At 37.3% G+C, this 17,519-nt stretch overlaps 1 protein-coding gene across 4 annotated transcripts in view; it reads left to right on the top strand.

Moving 5' to 3' along the window:
- slc38a9 (solute carrier family 38 member 9) overlaps positions 1-17,519 on the top strand; it is a 45,121-nt gene that overhangs the window by 11,097 nt on the left and 16,505 nt on the right. For all 4 annotated transcript variants that reach the window (XM_059989402.1, XM_059989401.1, XM_059989403.1 and 1 more), the window contains 8 exons: positions 4,168-4,301; positions 5,307-5,436; positions 6,267-6,388; positions 8,095-8,158; positions 8,422-8,512; positions 13,884-14,054; positions 14,416-14,475; positions 15,322-15,519. In XM_059989402.1, coding sequence (XP_059845385.1) covers positions 4,228-4,301; positions 5,307-5,436; positions 6,267-6,388; positions 8,095-8,158; positions 8,422-8,512; positions 13,884-14,054; positions 14,416-14,475; positions 15,322-15,519 — 910 coding nt within the window. In that variant the 5' untranslated portion in view covers positions 4,168-4,227. The remainder of the gene's footprint in view (positions 1-4,167; positions 4,302-5,306; positions 5,437-6,266; positions 6,389-8,094; positions 8,159-8,421; positions 8,513-13,883; positions 14,055-14,415; positions 14,476-15,321; positions 15,520-17,519) is intronic.

Consider the following 17,519-nt stretch of genomic DNA (forward strand, 5'->3'; position numbering starts at 1 on the left):
ACAAGCAATATGGTTTACTCCAGAAGTGAAAGGTAAATTAATTAAAATGGAATTAGGCACTGGTTCTGCTGTTTGTCATTCCACAAATTGAGTTTGAAAGGCATTTCAAAGGTACTGAACTGAAGACTGCAGATACCCAACTAAGAAATGGCACTGGAAAAAGAAAACTCCTGTGGGCATGACTATTTGCATGTCACACACCCTGCAACAGAGTTAACTGAAAACAAATTATGAAACTTGCTGGAACAGTACTGTTCAATGTAGGCATTTGGAAAACTAACTTATCAAGGGTTAAATAGTGTTAAATGGATATGCCACAGATTTACAAAGCCTATCTGGTTCCTTGTACCACCTCTGATAAAATAACCAGTGAGTTAGGTAAGAAGAAATTATTTCCAAGGTTGAGTGGAGCCCATGTTCAATGCCAATGTTCTTAGTTGCCAAGAAGGATGGTTCTGTCAGGATCTGCGACAATTTTAAGGTCACCATCAACCCAGCACTGAAAGTAGATCAATACCCTCTGCCCAGGATGGAGGATATCTTTGCAAACCTCTCTGGAGAGAAACACCGGCAAAGTGGACTTGGCTGAGGCCTACCTACAGCTGGAGATGGAAGAAGAGTCAAAAGTGTTTCTCAGCAGAAACAGCCACAAAGGGCTTTATTGCTATAATAGACTTATCGTTGGAATAGCATCTGCAACCACACACTGGCAGAAAGCAATGTGCCAGGAGCTATGAGGCTGCCCAGGTACTTAGTGTTACCTGGATGGCATCATTGTTACCAGTAAAGATGACAAGGAACATATCTAAGATCTCAAGACAGTGCTTAAAAATACAGTTGGCCCTTCCTCCGCAAGTTCCGCATGCGTGAATTCAACCAACCGCGAAGCGAGAAAACCCGGAAATGTTCTTCCAGCACTTGTTGTTCGAGCATGTACAGATTTTTTTTTCTTGTCATTATTCCCTAAGCAATGCAGTATAATAACTATTTTACATGGCATTTACATTGTATTAGGTATTATAAGTAACACACAAAATGCTGGTGGAACACAGCAGGCCAGGCACCATCTATAAGGAGAAGCACTGTTGACATTTCGGGCCGAGACCCTTTGTCAGGACCCTGACAAAGTCAGGCCATTGAGGCAGGGCCTTTCTCACTTTATCCTTTAAAATTGTTCCGATCGTTGACCGACATAGCCTAACTCTTTTCCAATGACCGATGGCATTTCACCTCTTTCCAATGGCTTTATTATTTCCATTTTATTTTCAATCGTGATTATTTTTGTTAACAGAAACACTGCGGATTCAGACCTCTGCCGCCAGGTCCTAATGTCCACCGCATTGAGACGGGTTAAATAAGGTCTGGGGTTCCACTGGGTCCTAAGGTCCACTGTATTCAGGCAGATTGAATAAGGGACTTGAGCATCTGCATTTTTTGGTATCTGCGAAGGGTCCCGGAACCAATCTCTCATGGATAAGAGACTGTATTAGAAGATTATGGGCTCAGAGCATAATGTGAGGTGTTAATTCTTTAAACCAAGCATCACTTACTCTGGTCACACCATTGATGCCCAAGCATTACACAAGTGTAGTGAGAAAATTTAAGCAGTGCAGGATGCCCCAAGGCCAAAGGATATGTAACAGTTGCGGTCCTCCTTAGGATTTGTCAATTACTATAATAGGTTCCTGCCAAACCGGACTACCATGTTGCACCCCTTAAGCTCATTACTGCAGATCAGGAAAAACGGCAATGGACAAAGCAGTCTGAGGTTTCTTTCCAAAGAGCAAAGGAGGTGGTGACGTCAGACACTGTACTCACACAATATGATCCACGTCGTCCAGTGAAGCCTGACTGTGACATGCCTTACAGTATAAGTGCAGTCATGTCACATGTTTTGAGTGATGGAAGTAAATGCCTCATAGCTTTTGCATCACACTTACTTTCCACTACAGAGAACAATTAAGTGCATATTGAAGGGAGGCCTTGAATCTGGTTTGGGGTGTAAAATGTTTCAACCAATACTTGTATGGGAGAGTTTTCTCTCATTACTGATCGTCAGCCACTAATATCCATCTTCAATCCACAGAAGGGTGGTTTATAGCAGTAGGTACAGGTACCAAGTGGCTAGAAGTGTTTCCAATAGCCCAATGGCGTTTTTGTCATGAATGACCTGATCTAGGGAAATTCAACTTCATACAAATTCTGTGTATTTGCAAAACATTCTCAAGCTAGTAATGATGTTACATGGTGCTTATTAATAGCTGAATACAGTACTGTATATATTCACTTGTTTAGTTATACCGGGTGTTATGGTTATTTAATGAAATAAAAATAATTATAGCAAGTGTTTAACACCATCATCCCTTCAGTGCTAATCAACAAGCTTCAAAGCCTGGACCTCTTACCTCCCTCTGCAGCTGGATTATGCTTCCTGATTGGGAGATCAGTCAGTGCAGATCAGTGATACATCTTGCTGACAATTAACATGGGGACTCCTAAAGGACTGTTCCTACTCTACTCTATTCATGACTCTGACTAATCACAGCTCAGTCCATCTGTATTTTTGACAACGATATAATGACAACAATGCATTGAAGAGAGAGAGAGGTTGGCTGGTTAAATAGAGTTGCAATAACCTTGCACTCCGTCAGCAAGACCAAGGAAATGATTGTGTACTTCAGGCAGGGAAAGTTGGGAGAAGACACAGCAGTTCTTGAGGGACTGGCAACAGAAAGAGTAAGCTGCTTGATGTGCCTGGGCATCAACATCTTGAAGGACATGTCTTGGGCCCAACACAATGCAATCACAAAGAAGGCATCTCTGTGGCTCTACTTCATTCTGAGTTTGAGGCGGTTTGGTGTGTCACTAAAGACTCAGTAAATGTCTGATGAACTGCGGAGAACATTCTGACTGGTTGAATCGAGCCTGGGATAGCTACACAGGATCACAAGAGGCTGCAGAGTGTCTTGACTCAGCCAGCTCCATCATAACTTTCCTCACTACCAAGGACCCCTTCAAGAGGCAGTGCCTCAAGAAGGCAGTATCCGTCACTAAGGACTTCCAGCATGCCCTCTTCTTGCTACTGCCATCAGGGAGGAGGTACACTCAGTGATTCAGTCTTTTTCCCCTCTGCCATCAAATTTGTGAACAGTCCATGAACCCTACCTTTGTTTTAGTTTTGCATAATTTATTTACTTGTGTAATTTGAACACTGTACTGCTGCTGTAAAGCAAAAAATTTCAGGTCAATTCATTCAGTACAATAAATCTGATTATTTCTGAAAGACAATCCAATATCAGTTATTTTAAAAAAATGGGTGATCTGATTTGCAGAGAAATCACCTTGTGGTCAGTTCTTACGAATGGAATCTGGGGCTGCTTGTACAAGCTTTCACTGTTTCTGGTAGTCTACTCCATTGCCTTCCTTATTGATATCCCTTCGTAAGCTCTACTCTCTGGTCTATTTACTGGTGTTCTCTGCTCACTTAAACCATTAATATTTTACATTTTAAAGCTTTTATATTTATCTCTAAATTGTGATCAAATATGTTATCAAATACTCTACCTTTGTCTATTTGTTTTGCTGTCTTTAAGAATGGAGCTGGCTGAGTCTATCACACTCTGCATTGGAGCCTCCATCCCAGGCTTGTGAGGCACAACCTGCCCCTCTTGAAGCCATACTAATCAGACTTCTGGTCTCCAAATGCTCATAAATCCTCTCAAGAATTCTCTCCATTAGTTTGCCCACCACTGATGTGTATAAGATATGCTGGACAATAATTCCCTGATTGTCCCTATTGCCTTTCCTGAACAAAGAGATAATATTTGCCACCTTCCAATTTTCTGGTACTACGTATGTGGGCATTGGGGACACAAAGATCATTACCAAAGGTGCAGCAATCTCTTCTCTCACTTCCCATATTAATCCAGGATATATCCATTTTCTAGGAATACAACCCCCCTCCCCCTACCATCACAAATATGAATGGGTTGTCTGTTGTCTGAAAAGTGCTCTTTTACTCAAAGTGCAATGAGTTGGTGATGAGGATTTGATACGGTTTGGTGATATTTTTATGCGTCATATGAATGTCATTCTTGTATTGGTTTCATTGCTTTCTTTCAATGCCTTCTTATTCACCATTTATTTATGTCTGTCTGAATGATACAGGATTCCAAACAACTGGAGAAACATTTCACTTGGGCCTCCAAGCTCCAAATAAACTAAAATATGGCAGATGATCTTGAGCCTTTGTTGTCATCTGATTTAGAACGTGAAGACAAACCAGAATTAAATTCAAGAAGGTAAGACTTAAGGAAGTCTTCATTATTGGCCAAATGGCTATCTCGTATGTGAGTGAGAAACAAAAATTCAGTGCACAAATGTAATTTTATTTTTAAAAGAAAATGATAATGTTAGGATTTGTGTTTTATTTTGTTTAAATGCACAATTAAACCTTAAAGTTGGCCAGTAAACGGTTTCAGAGAGAGATTTTTACATTCTTGGGAAGAGACAATATTAAATGGTTGCAAAGGTATTACTATTAGAATTATTGTTTTGTTTTCTCTGGGAGACTAAACAAAATTTTGATTATTCACACTGGGGTTTGGCAGAGAGTGTGGTATCTATTCAACTCTAGATGCCAATGTTGAGAGATCCTCTCCATGCCCAGTCATCTCACCTGATTAATACAAAAACATTTAACTAGGATATTATTGACCAGGTTTTCACCTGCTGAGCACATTTATCACTCTCTTAATTAATGCTTCGACTGTGAAAAACACAAAAAAAATTATCAAGCAAATGGTTTCTTTTGAGATTTTCTGAGGCATTCTAACCATTCATAATTGTTATTGTTGAAGCATGATACTCTCTTCAATTCTAAGGGTTAGATTTAAATCGGTTAACTTGTCAAAGGCCATGGGTCTTGCTGGGTTTTGCGATTTAGTGTTATACCACACAGTGCATTTTGCACTTGTATAGCCACTCCAAGTTACATTTTATTGTGCATTCTGATCCTTTGACAAGGGAGATTAATATCCGCATCTTTTCCTATTTTGAAATTAATGTGTATTGATTGAATATTTAACAGAGTCTAGTATGTCATTGTTAGAATCAATTGATTCTGTATCATTTCTCTTAGTTTGAAGGACAATAAATGTTAATGTTTTCCAGAGTTTGGGCTAGTATTAATGAAGAAAATTGACATTCTTATATTCTTAACTTTTCTGTTAAGGAATTGTAAGATCATTGCACTTTATTACATGTACCCAAGAACAAATATCTAAAAAAAATTGTCTTATTTGTAGACCTTTCTATGTACCACGTAACAACCTATATGGCAACACACCACCTGAAGAACAGATTACAGCAAAAGCTTCAGCAATGAACAGCCGTATTCAGTATTACAGCAAGTTGACTGCTACACACAAAACATTGGTATTGGATTTTCTCATGTTTGTGAACATAGAATCAGGTTTTTTTAATCATGGATGTGTATCGTGAAATTTGTTAACCTAGCAGCAGTTCAATGCAATACATAATTTAGAAAGGGGGAAAAAGTAAATCAATTACAGTAAGTCTATATGTATATTGAATAGATTAAAAATTACAAAAATTATATATTATTGAAGTAGTATCTTTTCATTACAAAGAAGCTTGGACAAAATTTATACATCTGAATTTCTTTTTGGCTTCATCTTCATTCATTTAGTTGGAGATTTAAAAAAACCTCATCTCCACTTGTGTTTTGATGAATTATCCAGTCAGTGGGTGAGTCATTCCAAGTAGATTACTGTTTATTTTCTGTGGCTTAATGATTTGACAAATCTCTGAGAAGGCAATAAGAAAATAAATTGACTTCCTCATCCCATTAGCACATTGTATATGCATAGATTTTAGTTGACTATGGGTTTAGGATATATTCGATAGAAATTAGATATTGTTTGGGGAATTCTGAGAAGGCTGGTAAAATTAGATGACAGAGATTGCCGGGGGGGGGGGGGGGTGTGGAAATGTAATGTAGAGTGGGGCAGAGGAGTGCAAGCTAAAGGAGCACGAAATAAATCCCAGCTATAAAATAACATCTGTGCTGTTCTTTTGTCACTGGTGGTGCTCATACATAAGCAGCCACATCCGCCTCTAATTGGTTCGCATTTCTGTGGCGAGGGTTGATCAGCACGGAACATTTTGTGTAATGACCATTGAAATTTACAAAAGGAATGGAATTTTCTTTCTTTATAATTTGCTAATTTTTAAGTATTTTACAGGTGCCACCTCATCATGTAATTCCAGCTGAAGGGGAAATTTATGTTTACAGTCCTTTAGGAAGTGCTCTGCAATTTGAAAGTAGCGTAGATGGCTTTGGAAAGAATCCCAGCATAGTCACTATGTATGTATAAATTTTACTTTAAGAATCTTGAGCTTAATTGCTGCTATGTGAAATATTCAAGGCTTGAATTTCTCTTTCAATATTTTTATTAATATTATATAAATTGCATTAATACAAATACAAAATTCATAGGAATACAAGTAATATGAATTACATTGCATTTAAATCACAGTAATGTGATCACAGTAGCCCATATTCCAAATCAATCATGTAGAGAAAAAGATTGAATTATGAAATGAAATAAAATAGAATAATTGTATTTTCTTTAAAAAAAAATCTACTCCCCACTACCAAAATGAGCTGGTTGGTGGGAGAAAAAGGAAAAAAATACCTTACCATGTAATATTATAATAATGGCTCAGATCCATACTTTAATAACAGTTCAAAGATTATGAAAATAACTCAGAAAGGGTCCCCATAACATTAGAAAATCATGTTTAGAATCAGAAATTGAACAATGAACCTTCTCTAGATCAAGGCACAACATAACTTCATATAGCCATTCAATATGAGTGAGCGGGGCAGTCTCCTTCCACTTGAGCAAAATTGCCCTCCTGGCCATAAGAGACATAAAGGCCAATACCCACAAATTAAATGGCTTGAGTTTTGTAATACTATCCTCAACAATACCAAACATGGCAGTCAAGGGATTGGGCTTAAAACTGACATTGATAAGTACAGAAAAAGTTTGAAATACATCTTTCCAAAATTTTTCGAGGCTCGAACATGTCCAAAACATGAATTAGTGTGGCCGCTCCATTAGTACATCTATCACAGTAGGGGGAAATACCTGCGTAAAAACAAGAGAGCTTATCTTTAGACATATGAGCTCTCTTTTGTGCAACTTTCAAGAAAAGGTTAAATTTCGAATACTCACTGTTTTCAATACTTACAGATTAGAGATTTTTAAAGATCCCAACTACATACATTTCCTACAAATCCAGATTAGAATATAATAGATACAATTTTTAATCTGAAACCCTTTGACAGCGGTTCAATATCTTACATTTACGGTCTGCTGTTGGGACTGAAAAAGGCCTCTTTAGATAAGATTAATGGAGACTGGGAAAAGGATTTGCAGATTTTCATATCTGAAGAGAGCTGGAAGATTATTTTAAAAATGATTAACTCTTCATCATTATGTGCTCATCAATCTTTATTACAATTCAAAGTGGAACATTGAGCTCATATGTCTAAAGACGAGAATTTCAACCAAAGGATCAGAATTGTGATTGCACTATTTCTTAGGAGGCTGTTTAGCCCATTGAGTCTACGGTGTCTTCCAGAGTAATTCCATCAATCATATTTTTGACAGCCGCCTTTCTATTTCATAAGCTTATTGACTCCTGCCACCTGATTCTCCTGTCATTCACCTACATTAGGGATAATTTAACGTAGCCATTTACTGCTAATCATCATAAAGTAGGAGCAAACCAAACACTGTCACAGAATCTGCATACTCCACGCAGACATCACTTTGGGGTGGGATCAAGTTTAAAGCTAGGTCCCTGGAGCTGGGGGCAATTGTTCCATTTGCCACTCCACTTTACTATACAAGCACATCTTTAAAGGTACTGTTGATCACTACATAAACAAACGGCTCCATCTTTTGAAGGCATCCGATCAGTGTGCTTTAATAGCTGAAAAAAAAAGTTAACCTGATACTTAAAGAGGATTAAAAAGAATCTAATTTTATTTCTTTTCAGATTTTCTATTTGGAATACCATGATGGGCACATCCATATTGAGCCTTCCATGGGCATTGAAAGAGGTTAGAAGATCCTTGGCATTTTATATTTTTCATCAATATTGTGCTTTAACAATTAAAAAATTGCAACCACAAGCCATTCATTGATGCTCTGACTTCTTCAGGAAAGTAATAACCACAAGAGGTTCTACAAATGAAACTTAGCAAGTCAGGTTGCATCAATTGAGGGAAATAGTCAATGTTTCAGCCTGACTTGCTGAAGTCCTCTTGCATTATTGTGCATGTGGCTTCAGAAAATACATACTGTCTTTTCTTTTCCCATTCAGGCAGGATTCACTTTTGGAATTATTTTGATCATTGCAATGAGCATTCTGATGCTATACAGTTGTTATCGAGTAGTGAAATCCCGACAGACAGGTGTGTATCTTTATGTCTTGCAATAAGTTTGTGTTAATGCAATAAGAATTATTTGCACTGAGATGCAGGTATATGTATCATGTAATAAGCAGCTGTTGTTGGAGTATAATGATGACTGGTATGTCATGGAAATCTGTGTATAGAACTGGCTACAAAATGATACAAAATTGCCCTTGTCATTTTTGTATGTTTGGGGGAAATTATCTATTTGATATGTGGATAATTTTTATTTTCCTATTTGTATAAACTTAAGGTCAGACCAAGGTCCCAACTTGAATTAAATCACATGGAAGAATTGATCATTTTCTGTGTAACTGCAGTGATCAGTTTCCAGACCATTTGTTACTCCTACTTTGTGCTATTCTAATCAAGAGCAGTCTTTTACACAGCTTCACCTTAAGGTCACAGCAAGTTTTTGAACTTTCAGTGGCAGTAGTTTGCTGGCTAATATAATTTCCATTTAAGTATTAAACTGTTCTAATATGTTTAGACATGGGCCTTAATGCCTGATATGCTTTTAGAGTCAAAATGTAATGCATATGTTTATTGGGCTCAAAGAAAGATACCTTATTCATTGGGCATTCATGATTCTGTCCCTCTAAGATGACAAGGGCTTAGTATAGTCATTTAAACTAATTTGTTAACAATGCAAATTGCCTTACTTTAGTGCACATGAGATTAAAGTACACTTTACAGTACAATTGTGAAAAGAACTTTTTTTCAAACACAAACGAGAAAATCTGCAGATGCTGGAAATCTGAGCAACCCAAAATGAATTTGTGCTTCAGTAATTAGTAACTAGTTTCTATTTTTAAAGTTTTGTATTGTTCATTGATTAAGGTATGTTTATATGGATTTCTTTTTTTGATTTGCAAGAACAGAATAGCTTTAGATCAGCCAGTTATGACGGTTTAATTTCTGGCCTTGTACATAGTTTTGCAACTCTTGGATGTGAAAAGCCATTTTTGTACTTTGTAATTTCCTTGTGAATGGTAGGTTAATGTTTTGACAAGCTGTTTGGAGCAAATCTTTTAATTTTGCAGTTACTTAACCTTTTACATGGAATTATTCAACAAATAAACAAGCAAAAATGGATGGAAAAATGAGCTCTGATTTGCGGGGGAGGGTCTTTCACTGTTCTATTTACTCACTGTCTGCTACTGAGAGCACATATGTGAATATTAATCAACATCTCACTGCTAAACATTATTGGATGAGGCCATTTGCTTCTGTAAACAAGAATTGTACATCTTTCCTTGAATCAGCCTGATATTGTCCCAAACAATACACACAGGCCAAATTGAATGTAGCTAAGAACCATTTAATCAGTGCCTCATGACTGTGCTGTCAAGTAGTACTTGTCCATCCCTATTCACCCCTGTCCAGTTTGGTTTTGCCAGGATTCCAGACCTTATTGCAGTCTTGATCCAAATATTGACTAAAGAGCTGAATCCCAGAAGTCAGCTGAAAGTGCCTGACTTTGATTTTGACTTTGTATTTAATTATTTAAACATTTATTTCTTGTATTCAAGAACCCTTATTAACTCTTTGGTCATCAAGTGTACAAAAAATGTTGGCTTGTTGGCCAACAACTTCACTTCCCCTGGGCTGTTACTATAGGAATTCTGCATGGTATTATTTCTAAGGCCTCACTGTCTTATAAGGTCATAGTTATGTAGCATAGAAGTAGGTTCTCCAGCCCACAGCATCTATCCCAGCCCTTTACTGCCAATTCTATTATCCATCATTCTGTCATTCACTTGTATGTCTTGGGAATTCAAGTTATTGTCCCAAGAAACTCATATCATAAGAGTCTCTGCATTCACCCCCTGCTTACAGTTCATTGTAGATTCTAATCACATTCTTAGTGAAAAAGTTCTTCTTTGAAATCCTCTAAACTTTGTACCACTAGCCCTAAAAACCTGTGATCTCTGGTTTTTGACACTTATGCAAAGGAGGCAAGTTTCTCACTACTAACCTTTATCTTCACCCTTCACAATTGTACATCGATCAGTCATCCCACAACCTCTTCTGGTCCAAGGAAAACAAACCTAACTCATCTCTTGTATCTGTGGTGTTGCACTCTTGGCATCATTTTACAGTACCACCTTCAGGGCAATTGCATCCAAGCTGCTCCCGGTAGTCCAGCTGTGGCCGAACAATATTTTATAATGTTATACCAGAACATGCCTGTTGTTGCAGAAGGTACAGAAAGCTGATTATATGCCTTAATCAGTTTGTGTCCCTCTAATACTGCCTTCAGCGTGTCTTGGACATATACAGCAGAATCTTTGTTTCTTAGTACTTTCAGGGTTCAACCATTTATTATGAATGTCTTACCCTTCCAAGTCATAGTAAAAAGCATTTTCTTTAGTTATCAGGATTAGTTTCCATTGTCGTCCTCATGATACTAAATAATGAATGAAATTTTCTAGTGCAAGACCATCCTAACTATCAAAAACATCACTTATTTTCAGTCATCTTTAAACATGCTTATCATACCTACCACACTGACATCCAAATAGTTATTGCACATGTGGGGGGGGACGGGACGGGACTGCAAGGGTTCTGGCACAGACCTCTGCAGTACATCACTGATCACAGGTTTCCTATCACAACAACAACCCTCCTCCATCACCTTTTGCCTTCTGTTACTAAGCCCATTTTGGATCCAGTTTGCCCTAGATTCTTATGGCCATTTCAAATTTGTAAGTCTTGCTTTTAGGTAAAGCAAAGAAATTCAAGTTTATTCTTAATAGTTAGGTATGCATTTTTTTTTTGTTTTGCAGTCGCTAGACAACATTATGAATTGCTGAGTAATACAGCATGGAATCAGGCCCTTTGGTCTTACTGGCTGACCAGTGTACTTCCTGTTAGTCCCCATTGCCCACTGTTGGGCTACATATTTAAAACCATCCTGTGAAGGCTATTGTTTGCAATTGACCACTTTTTTTCCAGTCAATCTGGTTTGGGGCTTGTCCCTCCAACCACGCCTTCATTGTTTCCCAACCAACTGGTAAATTCTGTTTCAATTCTATCATCAACTCACTATGTCAACTAGTTTATTTGCTGAGTTGTTGGCATGGTAACTAAAATTAGAACGCCATTCATATGGAGTGAGTGTGTGTGTGTGTGTGTGTGTGTGTTTGTGTGTGTGTCTGGCTTTGCCTTCCCCCCTTGATTATTTGTCAATTTTTTTTTTGGATTTGGTGCTTGATGAGAGACTTTCTCCTGTTTTATTTCGTACTCTCAATCAACAGTCACGTGTGTTTTCACTTTCTTAGTTTTTACTGGGCCAAATCTTGCCATGGCTGTCAGACCAATTAACAATTAAGTAAAGATGACCAATTTCTGTCATAACCATTTAAGCCACTAGAGGTCTCTGACTCAATATCATTTTGCAGTTCCTTGGCGTTCCCAAGGTGTCGCTGTTTTTTGGGGACTAGTCATTGTTGGTTGCCTTTCAACCTGATTGACATGACTGTTAACACTGCCCACTGGGTCGGCCAGACCATCCTCAGAAAGTCTGCCTGATGCAATGCAGATTTCACTTTGTGGCCCTGAACACAGCACTTGACCACAGACAAACTTTGCCGTTAATTCAAAGTTTTTTTTTGCTGATTTATTATCTTTTTCATATTGCTCTTTGAGCATGTTAAGTGTTTTTTTTTGCTAAATCAGTGCGTTTGGGTTTCAAAGTATCAATCTGGATTTGTAACTCAATATGCTCACGACTTCACAGCTCAGTTAAACTATCATTTTAGTTCCTGACTGCATCTTTTTGATCTTCCGACGTATTGCTTCAATATCACTTGTAAGCCAGTCCTCACTGAACTTGGCATCAATAGCACATTTCTTCTGTTATTTCTTTACCATTGGTATCAAGTTTATATGCATCATTTAGTGCTTAAGATTTCAGTTAACTTTGCAACAAACCTGCTGGTCTGATTCAAAGCTTTGGCCATTGTACTAGTTTCGATCTTAAGGAGTACTCTTCACTTTTAGACATCAAAACTCTTACAAAACTCACAAACCCCATTGTGACTATAATAGAGGGTTACAACCAAACAAACATCAATCTGATATCTTAAAGCTTTTGGCCTTTTGTCCCACAAAACACACACCCCGTTGTAACTGTAATATCAGATTTTAGGTTTCCGATAATTCAGACTGGCTCCACACAGGTTTTATAACCATGACTCAACTCACTCCTAAACTCCCTTTAAACAATGCGCTGAAGATATTTATACTTGGGCAATTAAGGAACAGATGAATGTCTTGCCTGCCAGGTGCACGCTTAGCTTCCTTTCTTCAAGCAGTCACCCTACATTGGGCACCAACTTTCTGATTCTTGGGGTTCTTACAAGAGTCAGGAATGACGAGTGCTAATTCTAAGATCGCAGTTTATTTTAGAGTACAAACAAACATGAGCACTAGGCAAGCTAAATAAAGACACTTCTGAAAAACGTCACTTTTATAGATGAGATGAGGGAAATTCCTTGGATAAGATTAAACAAGTTAGTAGGCTACATAATTATAACAATTACATCACGTGGATGATGTGCTAATACTTAGCCAATGAAAAATGAGAAAGGTAATAAGCTATTAGTTTAGTTGCTTTAGTCACTTTCAGCCAGTGACTGTGAAAAATTCATGTTTATAAAAAGTATAAGTCATGTATATTAAAAAAAAATTATGATTAAAGCTGTGGTTTTCAACACCACACTCAGCCCATGACCCTCCAAGTAGCTTTCCAAGTACCTCTTAAATGTTGCAATTGTTCCCACCTTAACCACTTCTTTTGTTAGCTTATTCAAGGAACTCACTACCTACTGTGTTAAGAAGATGCTCTTCGGTCTCTTTAAAATCTTTCCTCTCTTGTGTTGTTCCTGTATCCTCTCTTTTGAACTCCCCAACCCTGGGGAAAGACTATGACCATCCCCCATATCCATACCACTCATAATTTTATAAACGTTAACAAGCTAGCCCCTCACTCTATTGCATTCTAGGAAATAAAGGTCCAGTACAGCCAATCTCTTCATGTAACTCATGCCCTCTAGTCCAGTCAACATCCTTGTAATTTCCTTTCTAATGGAATAAAATATATTTTGTCTGTGGATAACCAAGCAACCTATAGAATATTTGTTGTAGCTAGCTGAGATGAAGTAGAAATTCAGTCTTTACGTTGTGCGGCTTATGCAGTCCAGTGCTGATCCTAGCGGTGTCATTATTCAGGAGGCCATTGGGGTGAGAGGACGTGGGTGCTTGCTATTGAACTGATCTGAAGTTTATTAGCTGTTTTTTCTAAGTCCTGTTTTATTGTGTTAAGGATTGAGCCTTTCCTAAAATGATACTGTTTTCTTTCCCAAAGTTCCTATCGATACATCAAGCTGGGAATTTCCTGATGTCTGTAAATATTATTTTGGTTCATTTGGCCAGTGGTCCAGTCTTCTTTTCTCTCTAATTTCCCTGTTTGGAGCCATGATTGTTTACTGGGTCCTTATGTCCAATTTCCTGTACAACACAGGAATATTTATTTTCAGTAAGTACAAATGAAATGTCTTATTTTCAATTAGGATTTTGATCGATGCATCTAGATCTATTAATTTCAAAATGTAAACTTTACAATGACTGTAATACAGGAACAGATTCAGTTTTATTTAAATTAAAATCTCAATTTCAGTCTGATTTTTACAGAATACTTTGACCTCAATTGATTTTGTGATTTATAATAAAAGATTATTTAACCAGTGCTTCTGTAGTTTGGGAATACAATTTGATCATGCTTAAGATTTTAAGCTATCCAACAACTGATGTGTGGCTAGTCCAAGATGTATGTTAAATTGTATATTAAAAAAATCGTGGTCTTGTAAGCCATGTTTCACTTAACATCTTTTTTTCAGATTATGTTCATAATGTGTCAGAAGTAAATCCAGTTTTGAGTACAAATGGAACTCCTAAAGGTAGGATTTTTGGTTGACAAGATGTAATGTATAGAATTTAGATATAACATAAAAGTTATAATACATTAAATCATGAGATAAATTGTCATCATGCCCTTTAATGAAATTTATTTTGTTAATGCTTTACATAGCTGATTGTGCTATGGTGCTTGTAGTTATGTAATGTATAGTCTTGTCATAGTTCAAATTTAAGGTTTTTCAAAATCTTTATTTCTTTTGATTACTTGCAAGATTTAAACAAGAGATCACCTAAAATTATTTTTCCTATATACAGTATGTTTTATGATGGTGAGTTGGGAGAAAAATATTTAAAATTATACACTTACTTACTGGGCTCATGTTCAAAATATGATTACAAATATGCACTTGAGTACTTTCAGCAGCAGAATGGGCAAAGAAATTAGTTTCTAGGTGAATGCCAAATTATTTAATTAAAATACAGGGAATATTTTTTATATTTTTAATGTCTTGAGTTTAAGCATTGGAATAGTGAATGGGAGTTTGAGCTTGTACTAAGGTAACCTACAGCTTTTTAGAAAAAGTTTAAAACAACATATCACTGTTTTGCAAGAACCTAATTGGTAATTTGAAATACCATACTGTAGTGTTCCTTATTGTAAAGGATATGTAACTTCTACTTTTTCTTTCAATTGCTAGAATAATTCAAACTAAATACTATTCATCTCAATTTGTTTCTAATGACAAATCTAATTCTTAAAACTATAATGCATAATCAATGTAGTTTGCTAACTGAAGCACAATTTGCTTATCATGATATTCTGGTATTTTTGATTGTGTAACATTTGTTTTACAGAACTTGTTCTATTATTTTGTTTTTCGTTTCAGTTGTTTGTCCGGACCCACCTGGAGCGCATGTGAAGAATTCCACTGACATGTCTTTCATCATAAGCAATAACACAGCCTTACATGAATTTCAGAAGTGGTGGAGCAAAACAAATACAGTCCCCTTCTACCTAATTTTCCTCTTATTTCCTCTCCTTTCTTTCAAATCTGCCTCATTCTTTGCAAGGTTCAATAATCTGGGTAAGTGTTCAATTAACATCGTGGTGCGCCTTTTGGATCTGGTTGAGTATCAAGAAAGTTGATTGCATTTTTTTCATGAAATAATTACTAAGTGAATTCAATTTGGAAATATTTTTGTGACTACAGGGGTTAACTTATTTGAGCATAATCGAAAGTGTTGAAATAGGAGTTAGTCCTGCTGAATGTTGAGAAACTTTTCCATGGAGAAGGCAAGCAAATAGCTGATCTTAGATTTTAATTTTGATTTGTTTTGACTTGCCTTGCAATTGTCTGAATTTTTTCTTCAGTTTGTGGTGGCTTTTAAAATTTAGATTTTTTTTTTAAAAAAGCTTAAGATTGTGCTCCTCTGTTAAACCACTGTCACATTCTATTTATTTATTTGATTTGCTTCTAATTTTGTGATACCAATATCTGAGTTGGAAATTTGTTAACTTTGTGCACAGTTACATCAGATTTGTCTGGGAGGTTGGGTCCTGTGGAGTTCACAGAGGACTAGTCTGGTGGTTTCAAAATTGGTTCAGGTAGAATGCAGAGGGTGGCGGTTGAAGATTGTTTCTTGGAATGGTCTACTGGTGTGTCACAGGAGTTAGTGTAACCTTGTCGTTTGTAATTGACATAAATGATTGGGATGCAAGTTCACTACGTTTGATCAGTAAGTTTGTGAATGACACAATTAAGAGATGTTACAGTGAAGGTTATTATAGATTATGGGGATCTTGGTTAGTTAGGGAAGTTGGTTGAGGAGTGGTAAATGGACTTTAATACAGATAAGTATGAGGTGATGTATTTTGGAAAGTCAAACAAGTGTAGGACTTCCAAGCAACACACATCAATGGGAAAAAAGCACAGTTGATGCTTTAGTCCTACTGAAGGATTTTGGCCTGGAGGAAAAAAGCTGGGGAGTAGATTTGAAAGGTGGGAGGAGGGGAGAGAGAAACACCAGGTGATAGGTGACACTTGGTGGGGGAGGGCTGAAGCAAAGAGCTAGGAAGTTGATTGGTGAAAAAGTGAGAAGGCACGGGAAGAAAGGGAAGAAGGGGAGGAGGAACACCAGAGGGAGGTGATGGGTGGACAAGGAGGTAACATGCGAAGGAGATGGGAAAAGAAGGGGAGGAGAGGAGGCATTACTAGACGTTTGAGAAATCGAAATCTTCCCCCGCACTATTTCCCATCCCCTCTTCCATCTTTTCATGTTATCTCCTTGCCTACCTATTGCCTCCCAACCTCCCAGACTAGTCTGCAGATTTTCTCTTGTTTGTCAAGTGTAGGGCTTGTACTCTGAATGATAGGGCAATAGGGGGTAATGAAACAGAAGAACCGAGGAGGACAGATGCAGAGCTCATTTAAGGCAACATTGCAAGTAACTAATGGTAACCAGAGTGGTGGTAGGAGTTGAGACTTGTATGTTGCAGTTTAAGCTGTTGGTAAGGTCACACTTGGAGTACTCTATACATTTTTGGTCAACCTTTTATAGGAAGTGTGTGACTTGTTGGAAAGAGTATGGAAAAGATGTCGGGTCCAGAAGGCCTGAGTTACAGGCGTTGGCTAAGCTCGGCCTTTATTCTTTGGAATGTATGAGAATGATGCACAACCTTATAGAGGCTATTAAAATTGAGAGGCATGTGGAAGGTGGATGTTAACAGGTTTTTCCACAAGTCCAAAGTTGGGGAGGGCATAGATTTGGGTGAGAAGGGAAAGATCCAAGAAGTACCTGTGAGGCAACCTTTTAATGCAGAGTGGTGAAAATATGGAGAGTTCAAAGTACATGTATGTCACCATATACTACACAGAGATTCATTCTCTTGTGGGCATTCACAGTAAATACGAAGAAACACAATAGAATAAGTGAAAAACTGCACACAAAAGCAGACAAACAAAATTGTGCAAATACAAAAAGAAAGTAAGTAATAAATATTGAGAACATGAGTCCTTGAATATGTTCATTAATTCAGCAGTACTACCCAAGTGATTACTCTTTTACTCATTCTCAATTTGGAGAC

The sequence above is a fragment of the Hypanus sabinus genome, chromosome 14 (genome assembly GCF_030144855.1).
Source record: "Hypanus sabinus isolate sHypSab1 chromosome 14, sHypSab1.hap1, whole genome shotgun sequence".
Taxonomy (NCBI): domain Eukaryota; kingdom Metazoa; phylum Chordata; class Chondrichthyes; order Myliobatiformes; family Dasyatidae; genus Hypanus; species Hypanus sabinus.